The 20,479-nt window shown below is 35.4% G+C and overlaps 1 protein-coding gene across 2 annotated transcripts in view; it reads left to right on the top strand.

Moving 5' to 3' along the window:
* LOC144957406 (uncharacterized) overlaps positions 1 to 16,395 on the top strand; it is a 16,588-nt gene extending 193 nt beyond the window's left edge. The window contains exons 1-6 of one of the 2 annotated variants that reach the window (XM_078888690.1): positions 1 to 109; positions 1,437 to 1,554; positions 6,913 to 7,015; positions 9,132 to 9,567; positions 11,761 to 11,888; positions 16,279 to 16,395. The exon at positions 1 to 109 is cut by the window's left edge and continues 193 nt beyond it. In XM_078888690.1, the coding sequence (XP_078744816.1) occupies positions 9,186 to 9,567; positions 11,761 to 11,888; positions 16,279 to 16,290 (522 nt within the window). In that variant the 5' untranslated portion in view covers positions 1 to 109; positions 1,437 to 1,554; positions 6,913 to 7,015; positions 9,132 to 9,185 and the 3' untranslated portion in view covers positions 16,291 to 16,395. Of the gene's footprint in view, positions 110 to 1,436; positions 1,555 to 6,912; positions 7,016 to 9,131; positions 9,568 to 11,760; positions 11,915 to 16,278 lie in introns of both variants that reach the window. The other variant, XM_078888689.1, reaches the window with a different exon arrangement.
* The last annotated feature ends 4,084 nt before the right edge of the window (positions 16,396 to 20,479 follow it).

The following is a 20,479-nucleotide window of genomic DNA, read 5'->3' on the forward strand; positions in this document are numbered from 1 at the left end:
CCCACAAACAACATGGCGAAAAATGGTGGAGAGGGAAAGAAATGATGTTGGCGTAGGATACTCCTGGAGCAAATGAACAGAAGCTGGTGCAGAGAGAATTATGGTTAAGGTAAGTGCGCGGTCTAGTGGTATGACACTCGCTTTCGGATTGGAAGGTCCTGGGTTCGAGCCTCGCGCTCGGCGCATAGTTGAGTCCTTGGAAAAGGCTCTTTACTCACTTTTCTCACCGTACTCAGGTGTAAAATTAGTACCTGGCCGTTAACAGCGTTGTCCGAAAAATTGTAATATCGCCTAACAGGTGGCATGTCCCGTCCTACATTTTAAATGCTGCTGTTGACCAGGGACCCCTTTTAAAGCGCTTTGAGCACATTTAGTGGATATTGCTCTATATAAAGCTCAAGTTTATTGAAATTTTAAGTGGGGGCGAAGTGGTCAAGTGGCTAAGGCTAAGTGCACTGTGACCCGGAAGGTCCTGGGCTCGAGCCCAGCTTCAGGCACTTTCGTTTTTTTTTTCCTCGGGAAAGATTATTAAACCCCCGATTTGCTCACTTGGACAACCTTGGTGATTCCTGTTGACCTCAGACATCTTGTTTGATGGATTATCGATATTCCTTCGTGGAATGCCGAGGCGACGATGTCTTATGGTCTTACGTGGCAGAAGGGCATTTTTTTTTAATGTTTAAAGTTGTAGTGTGGCAATGTGGTCTAGTGGTATGACACTCATCTTCGGACCAAAGGTCTTCGGTTCAAGTCCCGCTCTAGATGGAGCATAATTAGTCCCTAGAAAAGAATATTTACTCACATTCTCTCATTGTACTCAGTCGTAAAATGAGTACTTGGCCATTAACAGCGTTGTCTCTGTCCAAAAAAAAAAAAAAAAAAAAAAAGATCGCGGAACAGGGGTCATGTGTCAAGTTAAGCGTTGCAGTTGGTTAGCGATCCCATCTAAAGCGCTTTGAGCACATTTAGAGGATATTGCGCTATAAAAAAAGATCAAGTTTTGAACAAAAATTCCTTCAAAGCTGACGTGAAACCAAGTGGCAAAACGGTGAATCTTCGACTAATAAGATATTGAAAACTCACAAGATCCCGAAACCGATCGAGCTTCATCCACACACACATTGTTCTCACGTCCAAATCTAACAATTTGACAGTAGATGGAAATGGAAGGGGGGGGGGGGTAATCAATGGCTTAGAAACCTCTCGAACATTGATAGTAGGCGCAAGGGGAGACAAATCATAGCCGTAGAGGATATTGCAATATTATTCTGTCCTGAAAATATTCTTTCACGGCTACAGGAGCTATGTAAAGCTATATATCTATGTATTGATTGTTATCAAGAGAAAATTGAAGTAATCAGCATTGAAGTGACAAGGGACATAACTCCTTATATATTAAAAGAAGATAATCCAGTACCCGTTATCTTTCCTAATAGGTCACATCCTTCACCCCTAATAAAGACACGCGCTTGAAGGAACCAGCAAGCCGCCTGGAGCCAAAAATCTGTCCCTGACAGCGATGACGGAGACCAGCATTGATTCGGATAGAGAATTGTAAGAACAGAACCTATTATAGAATTGTATAGAGGTATTTTATTACATATTGATCAGTAGCGCCATCGCAGAAAACAACAAGCCACGGGAAGAAAGTTACATAAGAATAAACAATGGCTCTCACTCTGCCAGACAAGATTATAATACATACTCTCTGTCATTACTACACAAACACTAATAATTAAGCAGTTATTTCCCATTTATTGCCAGTAGTGAAGAAGATAAAACTCCTTCCATTCTGATATGATTGCCCGATTATGGTCTTTAACTTTTTTAAAAATTAATTAAATTTTGAATCGTTTTTTACCTATCTCTCTCTCTCTCTCTCTCTCTCTCTCTCTCTCTCTCTCTCTCTCTCTCTCTCTCTCCCTCTCTCTCTCTCTCTCTATCTCTCTCGTTTTATTAATATTCAATAACTCTACTCTCTATTATTCAAACTAACCACCAAAAACACTCAGCGATGCTATGATTAGTTATGTAAATGTTTCTGCTCGAAGCTCAAAGAAATAAATAACATGTAACAATGTGAAATTGAATGTAAGCTTCAATTTAATTACGAAAACATATAAAATGGAAGTTTCGTGTTTCCCCTTATCAACAAACATCATTCATTCATCCTGTTTGTTGATAAAGGGGAAACCCGAAACGTCCACTTTATCTGTATTCGTAATTAAATTGAAGCTTACATTCAATTTCACATTGTTATTTATGATTTGTTATAACAACAGAGAAAACCACAAAGTCCTTTCACTTTGGTTCTGTTTACGATCTTTGGGCTGAATACTTCGTGTTGAGTCCTCAAGGAAGATCAAGGTGTGAGAGGTTTTTAAATTTAATTTTTGTTTGTTTGTTTTGTATTGTTTTTGTTTGTTCTTTTTTTTTTTGTTTTGTTTTGTTTTGTTTTTTGTTGTTTTTCTTTTTTTTTTTTTTTTTTTTTTGGGGGGGGGGGTCTTTTACTTTTCTTTTGTTTTTTTCCTTGATGAGGGTAAATTAAATCGATCGATATTCAAAGGACGAGTTATCTGGCCAAATTTTAAACTAGGTGAGTTTCCGTGGCACTACAGGTTACTGGTTAGAGGTTAGAGGAGTGCCCTAGATAGACAAGATGTCTTATCAAGGGATTCAATAATTGTTTTTGTTTTTCCCATTTGTGAATCGAGATACATTTCTCACCACCTTTGAATTAAATTAGATGTAGTAAGTTATTATCTTTAAAGCACATTCTGCAATTAAAAATGAAGATTATATATATATATTATATATATATATATATATATATTATATATATATATATATACATTATATATATATATATATCTATACATATATATATTTATATATAATATATATATATATATATATATATATATATATATATATATATATATATATATATATAAGATGTAGTAAGTTACTTTCTTTAGAGTACATTCTGAAAATAGAAATGAAGATTATATATATATATATATATATATATATATATATATATATATATATATTATATATATATATTATTATTATTATTATTATTATTATTATTATTATTATATTATTATTATTATTATTATTATTATTATTATTATTATTATTATTATTATTATTATTATTATATTATTATTATTATTATTATTATTATTATTATTATTATTATTATTATTATTATTATTATTATTACTTCGTTTTTTAGCATAAAAGCTGTATGCATATTATGTATCTTTACTTTATAAGGAGTTACATTGGCCTATCGATAATATAAAATTCACGTCATTCAGCTCTTTGTTATTGTTTTTAGCCAGCCTTTCTTACGAGTAGTTCTCACTAATTTGTATTGATCAGACAAAAAGATTAAAGTTTAGACATCGTTTTGTGTATTTGTGCGTTATTAATAGATAATGTGCGCTTGACTAAGAAACGCGTAACATTGCCATCCGGAAATATATATATATATATATATATATATATATATATATATATATATATATATATATATATAATTGTGTGTAACCATGATCGTTTATAGTCTGGTTAATACAGTTTATTGAGAATTACTCATAAATCTGGATGGCAAAAAAACAATAACAAAGACCTTAGTGATGTCAGCTTTATTCTATCTATAAACGTTTAAGGTTGCACATTGTTTTGTGTGTTGGTCCGTTATTAATACATTGCTTTTGGTGTTTTTTTTTAACTCATAACATCTCATAACAGCCGGATAATTTTTACAAGCACACAAGATAATGTGTGACCTTAATCCTCTCCTTACCAACCATAGTAAAATCGTCAATTCGTTCAACCAAGTATTTTATCATTCTGATTTCTTTTGTACATCACCAAATTCAAAGAAATGTTTTTGTTACAGCTATAAAACTTGACATAGTGTTGTAGAGTTCATTTTGCTGAACAATATAATGTACAGAATGGACTTGTTGCTTTCTGTTTGAGTGGGGAAAATATATTTTTGTGTTGGGTTGGTGTGAAGTTTTGGGGTAATTCTGAAAATGGCTGATAAGGGTACAAACACACAAAACAATGTTTAACCGTTTATAGATAGTTCGAAGATGACGTCACTCAGGCCTTTGTTATTGTTTTTTGCCATCCACGTTTATGAGTAATTCTCACTAAACTGTATTAACCAGACTATAAACGTTCATCTTTACACACCGTTTTGTGTGTTGGTCCGTTATACTTCCGGATGGCAATGTCATGAGCTTCTTAGCCAAGCGCATACTATCTATAGTCTGGTTAATACAGTTTAGTGTGAATTACTCATAAACGAGGATGGCAAAAAGAAATAACAAAGACATGAGTGACGTCAACTTCATTCTATCTATAGATAGTATGCGCTTGGCTTATCAGCTCACAACATTGCCATCCGGAAGTATAACGGACCAACATCCAAAACTTTGTGTAACCATGAACATAATGCACCTATCTCATCTCATGTAGTTCCATATCTGAAGCAGACGTCGGAGGTCATCTTCCGCCAAGCTGATCTATCTCTTGCCAATTCTATTAAAGCAGCGCCACCTTTCTCAGCTTCATCTGTCCAAGTTCTTATCCCTTTCAAATACGTTATTCTTTGTCTTCCTCTTATTCTTTTTCCATTCATCTTTCCAGTCAAGGCGAGTATTTCCAAACCAGGGTGGCGGATAATGTGTCCTAAAAATTCCATTTGGCGTTTGATGATTTTTGTTATCAGTGATCTTTTTCTGTTTGCCATTTCTAAAATTTCTTCATTTCTTTTCCTTTCCATCCATGACACCCTCATCATTCTTCTGTAAAACCACATTTCCACTGCCTCCAGTCTTTTAACCATGGTCTTGTTTATGGTCCAGCTCTCACAACCATATAGCAGCACAGACAGTACATAGCAATCCAGGACTTTGATTTTTGTTTTCATGCTAATATTCCTGTTTTTCATAATTGTATGCAGCTGGTTGAATGCATTCTTCGCCATACCTATTCTTTTCTTTATTTCACAATCTGATTTTCCATTGGATGTTACATTGAAGCCTAAATATTTGAAACATTCAACTTGTTGTATTGTTTGTCCTCTGCTTGTTATTACACAGGCTGGTGGGTTATTATTTTTAGATACCGTCATACATTCTGTTTTAGATATATTCAGTTCCAGTCCCATATTTTCACTACTCCTGACTACAACATCCAGTAATTCTTGTAGTTCATGTTCAGATTCTGCCAGTAGAACCGTATCATCTGCATACCTCAGATTTGTTACATTCTTTCCTCCAATACACACCCCCTTCTTATGTTCGATATCTCTTAATATCATTTCACTATAGAGGTTGAATAAATCTGGAGACAAAACACACCCCTGCCTAACTCCTCTTCTAATAGGTGTAAAACTGCTTAGTTCGTTGTCAACACGCATTGCTGCTTCTTGTTCCCAGTACAAATTCCGTAATATTCTTAAATCTTTACCATCAATGTCCAAGGATGATAGAATTTTGAATAGTTTTTCGTGTTGTACTTTATCAAAGGCTTTTGAATAGTCGATGAAACACATATACAGATCTTTATTTACTTCAATACATCTTTCCATCAGCATTGATAATGTGAATATTCCATTTCTGGTACCCTTGTCCTCAACAAAACCAAATTGCATCTCCCCAATTTCAGGTCGTATTTTATTTCTTATTCTTAGTAAAATTATCTTCAAAAGAATTTTTGTGAGGTGGCTCATTAGGCCAATAGTTCTATGTTGTTCACAATCAACTGCCCCTGGCTTTTTTGGTAGTGCTATAAAAATGGATCGTTTCATATCAGTTGGCATTTTTCCTGTGTCATACACTTGATTTAGAAGGTTTGTGATGAATTCAATCCCCCATTCACCCAGGCCAGTCAAGGCTTCAATTGTTATGGCATCAGGTCCTGCAGCTTTTCCATTTTTCATGCTTTCCATGACGTTCCTAACTTCATCTTTCATTATAGAAGGCCCTTCCAGTTCTTTTATCATAGGCATTTCTCCTCGATTATCAAAAAAAAGTTCTTCAATATATTCTGACCATCTGTTTAGAATGCAGTCTTTGTCCATGATGGTGTTTCCACGCTTGTCTTTGATGCATCCACTTTTAGCACCTGATTTAGTTTTGTTTGTCACTTCTTTGATTTTCTGATGGAAGAATTTGCCATTTTTTTCTTTGCAGGACATTATATAGTGACCTATAGCAAAAATAAAAACCCAGATATCAGAGTAGTCGAATTAGAGAAAGACAAGACACACATAAGATTTGGAGCTCATCGATGGCGACATTTCAATGTTTATGAAACCGAAAAAGATTTTAACGAGACTCTGGCAGATGATGTTCTAGATTCCCAATCACGTGTTGCGTATCGTGACACAGGACACACTTTAACCCGTTCACGGCCGTGTTCTGGGAAAGACACGTACTTAAAAAGTTGATCAAAAAAAAAAAAAAACTCGTCCTTCAAATATCGATTGATTTTCGTGACACTCATCTTGGCAAAAACGCTGAAATCTGGGACCTCGTGAGGACTTCCTTAGTCCCAGGTTTGAGAGTTTGGCCAAGCTGAAGGTCGTTTAGATCGACCTATATATGAAGAACGACTTATCTGGCCAAGTTTTTAAATAGATGTCTTCCCAGATTATGGCCGTGACCTTTTTCAGAACAATTAGATAATTACGCCACAATTTGACTGGCCTAAAAATAATTGAAATTAGGACTTAAGAAGAAGCAAGGAAGTCAGTAGCCAATGACTTGACCTTATTTCTTTGATACTGCAACTGTAGTGAGAATGACAATTTGGAGTTATCATTTTCTTACCCACGTTAAGTTATTTTAAGATTATGATACTTGTGACGCAAATTCTCAACAGGTGGATCTATATATGAAGGGCTGGACGACATCACCAGACAGAACACCCTTCAACGACAGCCGTGGATCCTGGGACTTTCAAGTCATTCTTCTGGAAAAAGAAGGTGAGTTAGTCTGAAGCCATCGTAAACTTAGCCTGACACTAGGACTGTTAGCTATCGTATAAGTTAACGATGTTAATGGTAGTTGAATAAGACCATCTATGCATATTCTAATTTTTAATATACATTTTTTCCTATTTTGAAAAGTAGCAAAGATCTCTAGGGTTGATTGAGTTAAAGATCTAAATTATAGCATTCGATTTGAAGTATTGCTATAGACAGAATGAAGTTGACGTCATTCGGGTCTTTGTTATTGTTTTTTGTTCTTTGTCTTTTTTGTTTTCTTTCTTTTTTTTTTTTCTTTTTTTTTTGTTGTTTTTTTTTTTGGGGTTTTTATTTTTTTTTTGCAGTACGCGTTTATGAGTAATTATCACTTAACTGTATTAACCAGACTATTAGCGTTTAAGGTTACACATAGTTTTGTGTGTTGAGCTGTTATAATTCCGAATGGCAATGTTGTGAGTATTTTAGCCAAGCGCACAGCATCTATTGCCATGGATGGATGTTTAAGTAAAATACTCACTAATTCTATGCTCATGATCAATCTTACCATGAGTAATCTTTTACGTTAATAGACTGATTGGGTGCATATAGTGAGTACTAATCACATAACAAGCGGTCTAAAAACGATTTAAAGACAGATTTATGTCAACATCCTTCATTGTAATGTTAGTAAACAGCCTGTTATAGAAAGATCGAAATTGACGTCACTCAGTTCTTTATTATTGTTCTTATCAGCCATTTTAACGGGTGGTTCTCACTAAATAAACGTTTTGGGTTACACACAGTTTTGTGTGTTGGTACGTTACATCCGGCTGGTGAAATGTTGTGAGCTTTGTGGTCAACCGCATCGCATCAGTATTTGCCCGGGTGGGCTTGAGGGTGTGTCACAAATTCTACGTTTTGATTGGTCAAAAATCTACTGGTTAATTGTAGTCCGGTTGAATAGGACACAATAGACTGACGTCACATCCGCCCAGCAACGAGCAGCTTAACAAAGAAAATCGGTACTTTTTATTCTTCATGCTGGCTAGATCTTTTTGACATGTCATGTGATCAGAATGTATAAAAGTCAAAACATGATCAAATTTATAATGTTTTTCTCCTCTGGATACACTTTTATGCTAGTCGGAGAAGTATTTCATAAGGGCGTCCGCCATTATTCCGATAGTTTAGAACCAGTTGCTAAGTTACTATACGTCATTATGAGAGAAGTGACGTCACGACCTTTGAAGCCTTTCAATGACATTCATGAATCCTTCAAAAGGGCAAAGATTTCATGAAGTCACATTTTCTACTCTTCCGGTTCCAAACTTGAATGTGAAACTGTGACGTCAAAAAATTGGTTTTCTTCAGTACGTCTTTTTAAAAAAATAATATTGGAATGTAAATTTAAAAACCAAGGACGTGCCGAATATTGTTCTGTCGAGCTGGTTTTTAGTAACGTATTTGTTTTCATTGTTTTTACTTCTTGTTGGCTGAAGAAGGGTTTTGATCTCGAAACGTTCCGAGTTTGGTATTTTGTTCTTCTTCTTTTTTTTTCTTTTTTTTTTTTTTTGAAGATGTTGTATTTCTTTTTGTTTATTACTTTGACTTTTAGTGAAGAACGAAAAGTAATTTCGTTTCGTGCAACACAATGCAGGACCAAAACAGTTCTGGGCTTTGAATGGCGAGTGATGCGCCTGGTCCAAGATTAGACTTGTAAACTTTTACATCTATCGATTTGTCCTTTTCTATTTCCCTTTCTCCTATCTACCTCCTCTTCCTCCTCCTCCTCCTCCTCCTCCTCCTCCTCCTCCTCCACTCCTCTTTCTCCTCCTTTTCCTTTTCCTCCTCCTCTTCCTCCTCCTCCTCCTCCTCCTCCTCCTCCTCCTCTTCCTCCTCCTCCTCTTCCTCCTCCACTCCTCCTCCTCCTCATATCATCATCATCATCATCATCATCATCATCATCATCATCACCATTATCATCATCTTCATCATCATCATCATCAGCATCATCATCATCATCATCATCATCATCATCAACAACAACAACGACAACAACAACAAGAACAATGCCAGCATCGTACCAACTTTTATCGCTTCTTTCACTTTCATCATTTTGTTTTTCACACAACAGCTCTTACCAAACACCCAAAAAAAAAACAGAACAACAACGACAACAAAAGCAACCATGAAGTTCTCCTCTTCTTTGATGTTGATGCTGGCTTTAGGCCTCACAGCTGTCTACAGTCTACCGGCCTTGGAAAATAAACTTTTCTCCCCAGCAGAAGAAGATGTCATGAAAGAGATTCTTAGCGTCGAAAACGTGGACTCCGATTTTGAAATCCTCGATGTCGATGATGGTCTACGCAAAGTCCGCGTTTTGAAGAAGATGACAAAATTGCTTGTTGAAGCACAAAGTATGGAAGTTTCCCACCCACGGAAGAGGTTCCTTGGACTGGTCTTTATGCAAATAGGATTTCAGCTCTCAAGGTTTGCAGACAAAGTCAGTGATTTCTTCAAAGACACTTGGAACAAGGCAAAGAAAGCGTTCAACAATGTCGCATCCAATGGTGAGTTTAAAGAAGAAGTGGATCTTTTATATAGGGCAATATCCACTAAACGTGCTCAATGCGCTATTCGGGGGGTCCCTGACCAACAACAACATTTATCATATAGGAAGAGACATTACGCCTATTAGGCGATATTACATTTTTTTTTCCAATAGAGACAACGCTGTTGACTGCCAGGTACTCGTTTTACACATGAGTACGGTGATAGAATTTGAGTAAAGTGCATTTTCCAAGGACTCAACTATGCGCCGAGCGAGTCTAGAACCTTCCAATCCAAACTCGAGTGTCATATCATAAGACCACATAGCCGCACATATACAGAAGCATAAGTTACCATACCCCATATTTTTTAACACGAGCTTTTATATATTCCAAAATCCATTAACTGTGCTCAAAGCACTTTACAAGGATTTCAAAGCTAGCAGCGGCACTTAACATGTAGGACAAGATATGAAGCCTTTAATCAGTTAGCTGCCCTACTCTGGAAAGATACGTATTAAAATATTTGGTCAGAAAACTCGTCCTTCAAATATAAATCGATTTAATTGACCCTCGTCTTGGCAAAACCCTAAAACCTGGGACTTCGCGAGGACTTCAAGGAAGTTCTATTTTATGAGGGTCATTCAAACCCGTCGATATTTGAAGGACGAGTTTTCTGGCCAAATATTTAAACATGTCTTTCCATATAACGACAATTACCTGGTTTATAAGATATGGCAATTGGATTCAATAGTCTGATGTCACGTCGCCCAGCAACGGCGGCCATCGTGGTTCTAAACAAAGAAAATCAATACTTTTATTCTTCATGCTAGCTAGAACTTTTCATATGTCTTGTGATCAGAATGTGTAAAAGTCAAAACATGATCAGATTTATGTTTTTTTTCCCTCTGGATACGCTTTTATGCTCGTCGGAGAAATATTTTATAAGGGCGTCCGCCATTGTTCCGATAGTTTAGAGCCAGTTACTAAGTTACCATGCATCATTACGAGGGAAGTGACGTTACGACTGTTGAAGCGTATTATTTATTCTAAGAAAAAGCCTATTATCCAGAACGAAATTGACGTCACTCAGCTCTGTGTTATCGTTGTTCGCCATTTTTATGAGTAGTTCTTACTAAATTACGAATTTGACGTCATCCAGCCATTTGTTATCGTTATTAAGGATAACGAACACCGGAGACTGACTCCGACGACCCGGTACTGCCGTCCTCTGCCGTCTTCCGGATAAAGACGTCGGGCATGGAAAAGATACTAAGAATAAAATGAAGAGCCACTAGACCTACCCATACCAAGCTCGAAAAAAAAAACAGCAGAGGACGCCGGGTGCTTGGTATGGGTGGGTCTAGCGGTTCTTCTCTTTATTCTTTGTATTTTGTCCGACACGACGTCTTTATCCGGTAGACGGCAGAGGACGGCAGTGCCGGGTCGTCGGAGTCAGTCTCAGGTGTGGGTTAGCCCTTAGCCAGCTATTTTTTATGAGTAGTTCTCACGATGTTGTATAAATCAGACTATAAACGTTTAAGGTTACACATTGTTTTGTGTGTTGGTATGTTATATCGGGCTGGCGTGTGATATCAGATTCTGTTTATCTGCGTGCTTAAAACATCAATAGAATGATTTGGTTCCTTGAGTATAGATAGATCGAAGATGACGTCACACAGGCCTTTGTTATTGTTTTTTGCCATCCGCGTTTATGAGTAATTCTCACTAAACTGTATTAACCAGACTATAAACGTTTAAGGTTACACATAGTTTTATGTGTTGGTTCCTTATACTTCCGGATGGCAATGTTATGAGCTTCTTAGCCAATCGCATACTATCTATAGCTAACGTTCCATTCACACATTCTATTCACACATTCCATTCACACACACCAAAGTTAACGAAGGCTATGGGCTCTATGACTTACAGTTTGACGCGCGTCATTTGTTACGTTTGTGCAGCGTCTTGTGAGTTGTCGTTAGTAGAGCTCCGGAAACAAGTGATTCCACTGGTTGAACTACTGAATACAATAACAAATTGTTTTTCTTTTGCGGCCAAAGACTTGTCTTTTGACTCATTTTGTTGTCAGTGTCAGGCTATAAGTTAACGATGACTATGGCCTGACACGAGTACTTTCATTTCGACGTCATTTTTAGTTGAAAGCACCGTCTATTCTCACAGCGTCAATATTTGTCCTACCTCCATTTCCAGATAACTTCAAAGATGCCGTCAATAAGGTGATTCCCCTTCTCCACTCCGACATGTCAGTCAGTGCCTGTGAGCAAGTACTCCTTAAGACCACCACGGTTATATTGAAAGATTTCCTTCACTTGACGAAGGTTGTGTCCAAACCTCTGTGTGAAGCGTGAGTATTATTATTATTATTATTATATTATTATTATTATTATTATTATTATTATTATTTATTATTATTATTATTATTATTATTATTATTATTATTATTATTATTATTATATATTATTATATATTATTTATTATTATATTATTATTATTATTTATTATTATTATTATTATTATTATTATTATTATTATTATTATTATTATTATTATTATTATTATATTATTATTATTATTATATTATTATTATTATTATTATTATTATTATTTATTATTATTAATTATTTATTATTATATTATTATTATTATATATTATTATATATTATATATATATATATATATATATATATATATATATATATATATATATATATATATATATATATATATATATATATATATATATATATATATATATATAGAATGATATAAAATTTTTTTTTTATATTTGAGGAAATTTTTCTCTGAAATCAAAGACCTATCTCCACTGAGTAAAAATGTTTTTGAATTTTGAAATTCCATTCATAAATAAACAAGTTATGCAGTTTCAAATGTGTCATTTATTTGGATGACCCGCAAAGAGGAAAAAAACGCGAAAATATGGGACGCTTTTTCGGCATTTTTTTCGACCTTTGGTTGTATCTTGCTTAATAAGTGGATTAAAAGATTGAAATTTGGCAATTTTTTGGCAAATTTGATAGAGAAAATGATGAAAACATTAGAGCTGGATGGTATATAACACACACACACACACACACACACACACACACAGAGAGAGAGAGAGAGAGAGAGAGAGAGAGAGAGAGAGAGAGAGATTAGTATAACACACACACACATAAATATATTAAGAAATGAGTGTATAACACACACACACACACACACACACACACACACTCAGAGAGAGAGAGAGAGAGAGAGAGAGAGAGAGAGAGAGAGAGAGAGAGAGAGAGAAAGAGAGAAAGAGGGTGGGGGAGAGATTGTGTACATAAACGAAAGAAATATAGAAGGAATAGAGAAATTGGACAAGGGGACAAAGGTTACTGATGGAACGTGACTTGGAACACAATAATTAAACCCATGCTGAGATTGTAGATCATATTGCAATCGAAAACTTTTAACATTATAATTTCTTAAATTCTTGTAAATTAAACAGTCAAATTATCAGCTGTTTATTGAACCGAAACGCAATGGCTGACGATAAACACCACTCTGCCAGTGAGACCGCGCAGACATTTTGAACTTTAAAACGAGGTCAACCAATCAGAAAGCGCTTTGCCACGACGCGCTCAGCCGTCAGTTTGGTGCCAAATCGTTTTGAACTTGTGATTCGGGCTGTAGGGGGCAAAATGGCTTTGTCTTTTACGAATGAAGAGCAAATTTGGATGGTGTTTTGTAAAATACGGGAAAAGTACTCGTCATGTTCATATGAAATTTTACAACCAAAAAAAAGAAATGTTCATGTATTACCTTGTCAGCGACAAAACCTACACGCCCGGTAGTTTTAGAAATATTTTACTCCAAAGAGTAAAAATCTATTTTGACGGTTTTTTGGTAATCGCACGAGTTTTGTCGCTTGACATAATCCAAAATTACCTTTTTTCTAACTGTGTGCCAACTTTCAGTCATATTCACCGATAAACAGCGTCGTAATTAATTTTTTTAAAATAGCATATACGAAACGGCTTCGTCCCATATTTTGTCCCGAATTTAGGCACTTCGTGAGCGAAAAAGAGGCCCAAAGATTTGTGCGGGATAGTCATTGCTAATATATATATAATATATATATATTATATATTATATATATATATATATATATATATATATATATATATATATATATTATATATATATGTATATCCTTTCTTTAAAAAATATAGCAGTGTGGAGAACATTGTGCTTATTTGAGTCAATAAAAAATTGATACGGCGCACAACTCTACTGAAAGATTTGAAAATTAGAAATGTATTATTTACAGATAGATAAACAGATAACTTGATTTCCTTTTATAATTTAAAGTCAGTTTGAAAGTTCGTTGAGTCAAACAGATAATATCATAAAATATGTACCGACGACACTTGGCTCCCAAAATCAACTAATTTTGACACTGTAAAAAGTTGTCAATTTGCGTCATCTATTTATGACATCAAGTATTATTATTAGTTCCGTTGTGTTGTTGATTTAGCGGTGATCAGTTTTGTTATGATATGTTTGTGTGTGTATATGTTTGTGTGTGTGTTGTGTGTGGTGTATACATGTGTGTGTGTGTTGGCATTTTTCAGCAAATCGTGGCATTCATCGTGATATAATTCACTTGATCACATGAAGGTATTTCAGTCGCCATTTTGATTCTTTTTTTACTATTAGGGTTAGCTCGAGAGGTTAGTCATAAGTGTTATTAAAGGTGCTAGGGTGTTTGTTTTTCCATAAGTTAAGTAAAGGGGAGACATTCCGAAAGCTCCTACATCCCCATTATTCTTTAAATTTGTATTTTCACCGTTGATATTTTGTCAGGCATTTATTTATTCAGTTTGTCATATAGAAGTATTTTAAAAACTCTAGAACAAACCTTGATAGATTTGTGACAGTTTAAAATTTCCTAATTTGACCATTGTTTTGATTTTCGGCCGCCATTGTGATTTGTTAAGTATTGAAAGGTAGTGCAAAGCAGTCCGAGAGCTGTTTTTTTTTTCTATTAGGGTTAGCTCGAGAGGTTAGTCATAAGTGTTATTAAAGGTGCTAGGGTGTTTGTTTTTCCATAAGTTAAGTAAAGGGGAGACATTCCGAAAGCTCCTACATCCCCAGTATTCTTTAAATTTGTATTTTCACCTTTGATCTTTTGTCAGCACGGTGGTAGAACAGCACATTCAACGTTCAAAATTCCAATTCCAATAACGGATAACAGCACCTGTAGCATCAGTCGCCAATCAGACACAGCTAAGTTACTGAAGAGTAGTTCTCTCATAATTTGGGATGAAGCACCTATGATGGACAGGCGTGTGTTTGAATGTGTGAGCAGGACATTTTGTGACGTAACAGGCAGTGGTAAACCTTTTGGGGGCAAAGTGGTTGTACTTGGATGGGATTTTCGGCAAATTCTACCTGTTGTTAACAAAGGAAGTGAAGCCGATATATTAAGTGTCAGACTTAACAAGTCAATTATTTGGAATTTTGTCACCATTTTTCACATGAACAAGAACATGAGGGTTACTGATGACAATAACTGTTTTGCAAATTGGCTTCTCCGGATCGGAAATGGTACAGAACCGGTTTTCAGCGAAATAGGAAAGTATTCTGTTAAATTACCTACAGCGCTATGCCTTCCTGAAAATGACCCAGAATGCTTGATAAATGCTGTATACAATGATTTGAATCTGAACTTTGCGGATGAACGTTATCTATCAGAGAGAGCAATTTTGACTACAACCCATGAAAATGTTGACAAAATAAATGCAGCCGTTCTGTCCAGGTTGACCTCATCAACTGAACAAATTTACCGCAGTGCTGATTCCATTCAAAGTGACTCTGACATCAACTTATACCCGATTGAATTCTTTAACAACTTACACCTCCCGGACTTCCTCCACATGCATTACATTTGAAAGCCAACACGTCAGTCATGCTGCTTAGAAATTTAAATCCTAAATCAGGCCTCCTAAATGGCACCCGTTTGTTGATAATTAAATTAGGTTCAAAAGTATTAGAAGCCAAGATAATTACCGGTAGTAGAGCTGGCGACATAATGTTTATCCCTAGAATCAATCTGACGACAACAACTGATTCAGGCTTACCATTTATTATAAATAGAAGACAGTTTCCGGTAAAATTGCCATATGCAATGACAATTAACAAGTCTCAGGGGCAGACATTAAGCAAGGTGGGGATTTTCTTACCACAACCGGTATTCACACACGGACAACTGTATGTTGCTGTGTCACGGGTCAGAGGCTATAGTGGCTTACACTTCATGTTGGGCCACACAGAAAAATCAACCGAAGATATACCAAATTACACAGACAACGTTGTTTACCAATCTGCCCTCATTAAATGATGGTGAGTACAGTATCGAATGAAAATAGTTCTTTCCCCGCGAAATTGCGGGCTTTTTACTAGTATATATATATATATATATATATATATATATATATATATATATATATATATATATATATATATATATCGTGTTTACTTGAAAAAGGCCAAAGGCCGAAACTTCGTTTGTTTTGTGTTATTCCCTTATCATAATATATGAGTCACATTTGCTCCCTTTGTCTTTCTCTCCATCAGATTTTATCAATTTGTCTTTGATTAATTTTTGTTCACATTCTAATCATTATCTTTTAATTTTATATTCCTTTCTTTGATTCTTTTTAGTGCTCTGGCTAAACTTGAAGACGTCGTTACGTAAGAATTGTGTTTGTGAACGGATGAGAGACGAGCTTCTGTGTTGATTTCGTCTACGACTGATTCAATAAAAGTTGATTCAATAGACTCTTGTTTACATTTAATCGAATTTTGTTGCTTGAAGCTCGAACTAATGCAATAAATGATTATAATAAAGTGGAAAAGAAACTTCAATTCAATTTACATTAACACATTTTTAACGTTTTGGGTTTCCCCTTGGTCAACAAAAGTGATGAATGAGACACTGCAGACTAATGAAAAATAATCCGTCTTTATCATTCACATTGTAGCTTCTATCCCATTTTATCATTGGCATTTATTTCTTGACATTATTGTTTATCGGTTTACCGGGGTGTAAATATTTTCATAACCAAACACATTTATGGGCCTGTTTTAAGATCATTGTGATAGTTTGAGAGTATTTCCGTTACATTAACGAGACTATAGCAATTTAAGTTACTAGTAAAAAGCCCGCAATTTCGCGGGGAAAGAACTATTTTCATTCGATATTGCCTGAATCATTTTCTTGATTAGCTTGATTACGATTAGATGCACACTTTAATTGATGTGCTTGTCGTCGCTGCTATGCTTTATTAGGCATGATTTTAGTTTATCAGTCAGTAGATATAAATAACAATAAGTCACAAGTCTATACCACGCTTGACTTGGGTGGCCTTCCGAAAGCTCCTACAAAGGGAAACAACTTAAATATTATTCCCTCAATAATAATTGAATAAATAAACTCCTGACAAAAGATCTACGGTGAAAATAGAAATTGTTAGAATACTGGGGATGTAGGAGCTTTCGGAATGTCTCCCCCCTAGCACCTTTACTAAGACTTATGACTAACCCTATTAGAAAAAATAATCCTCACAAATCTATATGATGACAAATTGAATAAATAAACGCCTGACAAAAGATCAACGGTGAAAATACAAATTGAAAGAATACTGGGATGTAGGAGCTTTCAGAATGTCTCCCCTTTACCTAACTTATGTGAGGTCAAATGAAAATCTGAAGCAGACACGAAAAATATCGTTTGTTCGGGCTAGAAGCTAGACAGATACAAGTTTGCCGACAACGTTTAACTAAATATTTCCCAGGGCAATAATTATCACATCGATGGCATAAAAACGACCGTAATATCAGCAGTAACATTAGTTGACGTTGTTAATCGGTGAAACTTGTTTAAAATTTGTGTTAATCCGAATACCTTCATGTGATCAAGTGAATAATATCACTACGAATGCCACGATTTGCTGAAAAATGCCAACACACACACACACACACATGTATACACCACACACAACACACACACACTAACACACACACACACGCACACACAAACATACACGCAATACGAACATATCTACTACTACATAACAACACTGATCACCGCTAAACGGAAGTAATAATAATACTTGATGTCATAAATGGATGACACAAACTGACAACTTTTTACAGTGTCAAAATTAGTTGATTTTGGGTGTTAGTGTCGTCGGTACATATTTTATGATATCTGTTTGACTCAACGAAATTTCAAACTGACTTTAAATTATAAAAGGAAATCAAGTTACCTGTTTATCTATCTGTAAAAAATATTTTTCTAATTTTCAAATCTTTCAGTAGAGTTGTGCGCCGTACAATTTTTTTTATTGACTCAAATGGCACAATGTTCTCCACAAGGCTATATTTTTTTAAGAAAGGATATTGTAAATAATCAAATACAAAAATGAATTTTAAGCTTCAAAAAATGAACAATATACCAAACATTGCAACGTTTCGGGCTCAAAATCATTCTTCAGCCAACAACCAAAAAATAAAAATGAAAACATAAATACATAACTAAAAGAACGTCGACGGAGAGAAATATTCTACATGTTCTTTCAGTATAAAAATTGTAAATAAAAAAGAGTTTTTATAAAGAGCAATATCCACTAAATGTGCTCAAAGTGCGTGACTCTACCTTATGAGCTATCCGCGATCCCATAAAAGATCGTCTGTAACCCTAGTCATTATTAGAGCCTTCTTTTCCCTGACTACTTGAGATCGCGGGTCCAGCACACACAACCTCCCCGAAGTTAGTTGGCCAGCAATTAAGCTTAATAGCCAATATTCTCAACACAAACAGATAACATAGAAACAATTGAGACATTGAGTATGCTCCGGTATTTGGGGTGAATTTTTAATTCAGAAAAGTGAGTGTCTTCTGGCACTTTCCTACTCACTTCATCTCTTGTTGTAATCAACATAAGTGCCTGCGATCTCAAGTCGGGGAAAAAAAGGCTCTCATAATGACTAGGGCTAGAGACGATCATTTTTGGGACCGTGAATAGCTCATACGGTAGAATCAAACTCTCCCCGGCCAGGCGGAATTGTCGTACCAGTAAGGTCGTGGGTTCAAACCCCATCGCCGCCGCGAAATGTTTATTCTCTATTGTCTTCTGGCACTTTCTTACTCACTTCATCTCTTGTTGTCATCAACATAAGTGCCTGCTCCACTCGGTTTCTTAGCCAATTGCAAAGCACCTATATCACAATTGGTCATCGTGTTCAGCTTGATGTATGGGTATTCTAGCAACTTTCATAAACAAAGCAGCGCAGCGTGTTTACATTTAATACGAAATTTCCAATCCTTGGACAGCGACGAGTCATGTGTTAATGACTCGGTTGGACAAAATCCTAAATATCAATCGCTCCCATTAACAAGAAACACGCTGGAACAAACAACGGACGCCAGTAAAACTACGAGATACAGATTTACGAACATGCGGCTATGTGGTCTAGTGGTCTGACATTCGCTTTCGGATCGGAAGGTCTTGGGTTCGAGCCTCGCTCGGTGCATAGTTGAGTCCTTGGAAAAGGCTCTTTACTCACATTCTCTCACCGTACTCAAGTGTAAATTGAGTACCTGGCCGTTAACAGCGTTGTCTCTGTCCGAAAAAAATTGTAATTACGCCTTACAGGCACCATGCCTCATTCTACTTGATACGTGTTACTGTTGGTCAGGATCCCTTTGCAAAGCGCTTTGAGTAAGTTTAGTGGATATTGCGCTATATAAAATGTCAAAATTTTTTGGAGTTTTTTTAAGCTCAAGTTTCACTAATTTGAGTCACGATTGTCTGAGGAGGTCCGATCAAAGCACTGAAACAATGGGAGCGATCTATATTACATTTCCATGTGCTCGAGGTCATTGGTCACATTGCAAAGTGTGTTCGAAATGACCCACATAGTGAAAAGTGTTCACAGTTTGAGAAATATCCAGCGTCACAATAGGTCATTCTGCTCAGCATGACTCATGGGTATGTTTACAAAAGCAGCGTGTTTACATCTATTGAGAAATGTCCAAGCGTTGCACAGCAACACAGCACGTGATCGATGACTAGGTTGGATGAAAACGTGAATATAGATCGCTCCCATTGTTCAAACAAATTTGAGTGCCCTTTATTTATATGCAATCATACATGCACATATATATATATATATATATATATATAAACAAAAGCCACGCAATAATAGTGCTCAACTTTATGATAAAATGGGCTATCTATAATTATTTCAAGTATAATTATGATCAACTTCTATACTTCTCGATGAGAGTGAATGCTCGAAACAATATTGTAGAAGTTGATCATAACTTACTTGAAATAATATATATATATATATATATATATATATATATATATATATATATATATATATATATATATATATATATATATATATATATATATATATATATATATATTATTATATATATAATTCATAGTATAAATTATTATTTATATTCACGTTTGGGCAACCCATTGTTTTAAACATGAAGTACCTGATCTGTAGCAGCGGGGCCTCTTTTAAACAGATGAATACATAATCGCCCCTGCCTTATACATGTTAAGCGTTGCTGTTCTTGTTGGGATTTGCATGGTTTATGGTTTCTTTAGATTTTTAATTTCAATTTCTGTTCAAAGAACCATAGTTGTTTTGCCAAAACAAAAAAGGAAGAAAGACCCAATTGTCAGCGTAAGTCATTGACATCTCATGGAAACTGACATTTTTTACAGAATGTTTTTTAAAAAATATATTGCCTAAAAATAAACCTTTGATTAATTGATTGCATAAACAAAGTCATTCAGAAATTAAGTCAATTTTTAAAACTTCTAGTTTTCAATTG

The sequence above is a fragment of the Berghia stephanieae genome, chromosome 11, assembly GCF_034508935.2.
Source record: "Berghia stephanieae isolate SIO BIC M18660-M18661 chromosome 11, UCSD_Bste_1.3, whole genome shotgun sequence".
Classification (NCBI taxonomy): domain Eukaryota; kingdom Metazoa; phylum Mollusca; class Gastropoda; order Nudibranchia; family Aeolidiidae; genus Berghia; species Berghia stephanieae.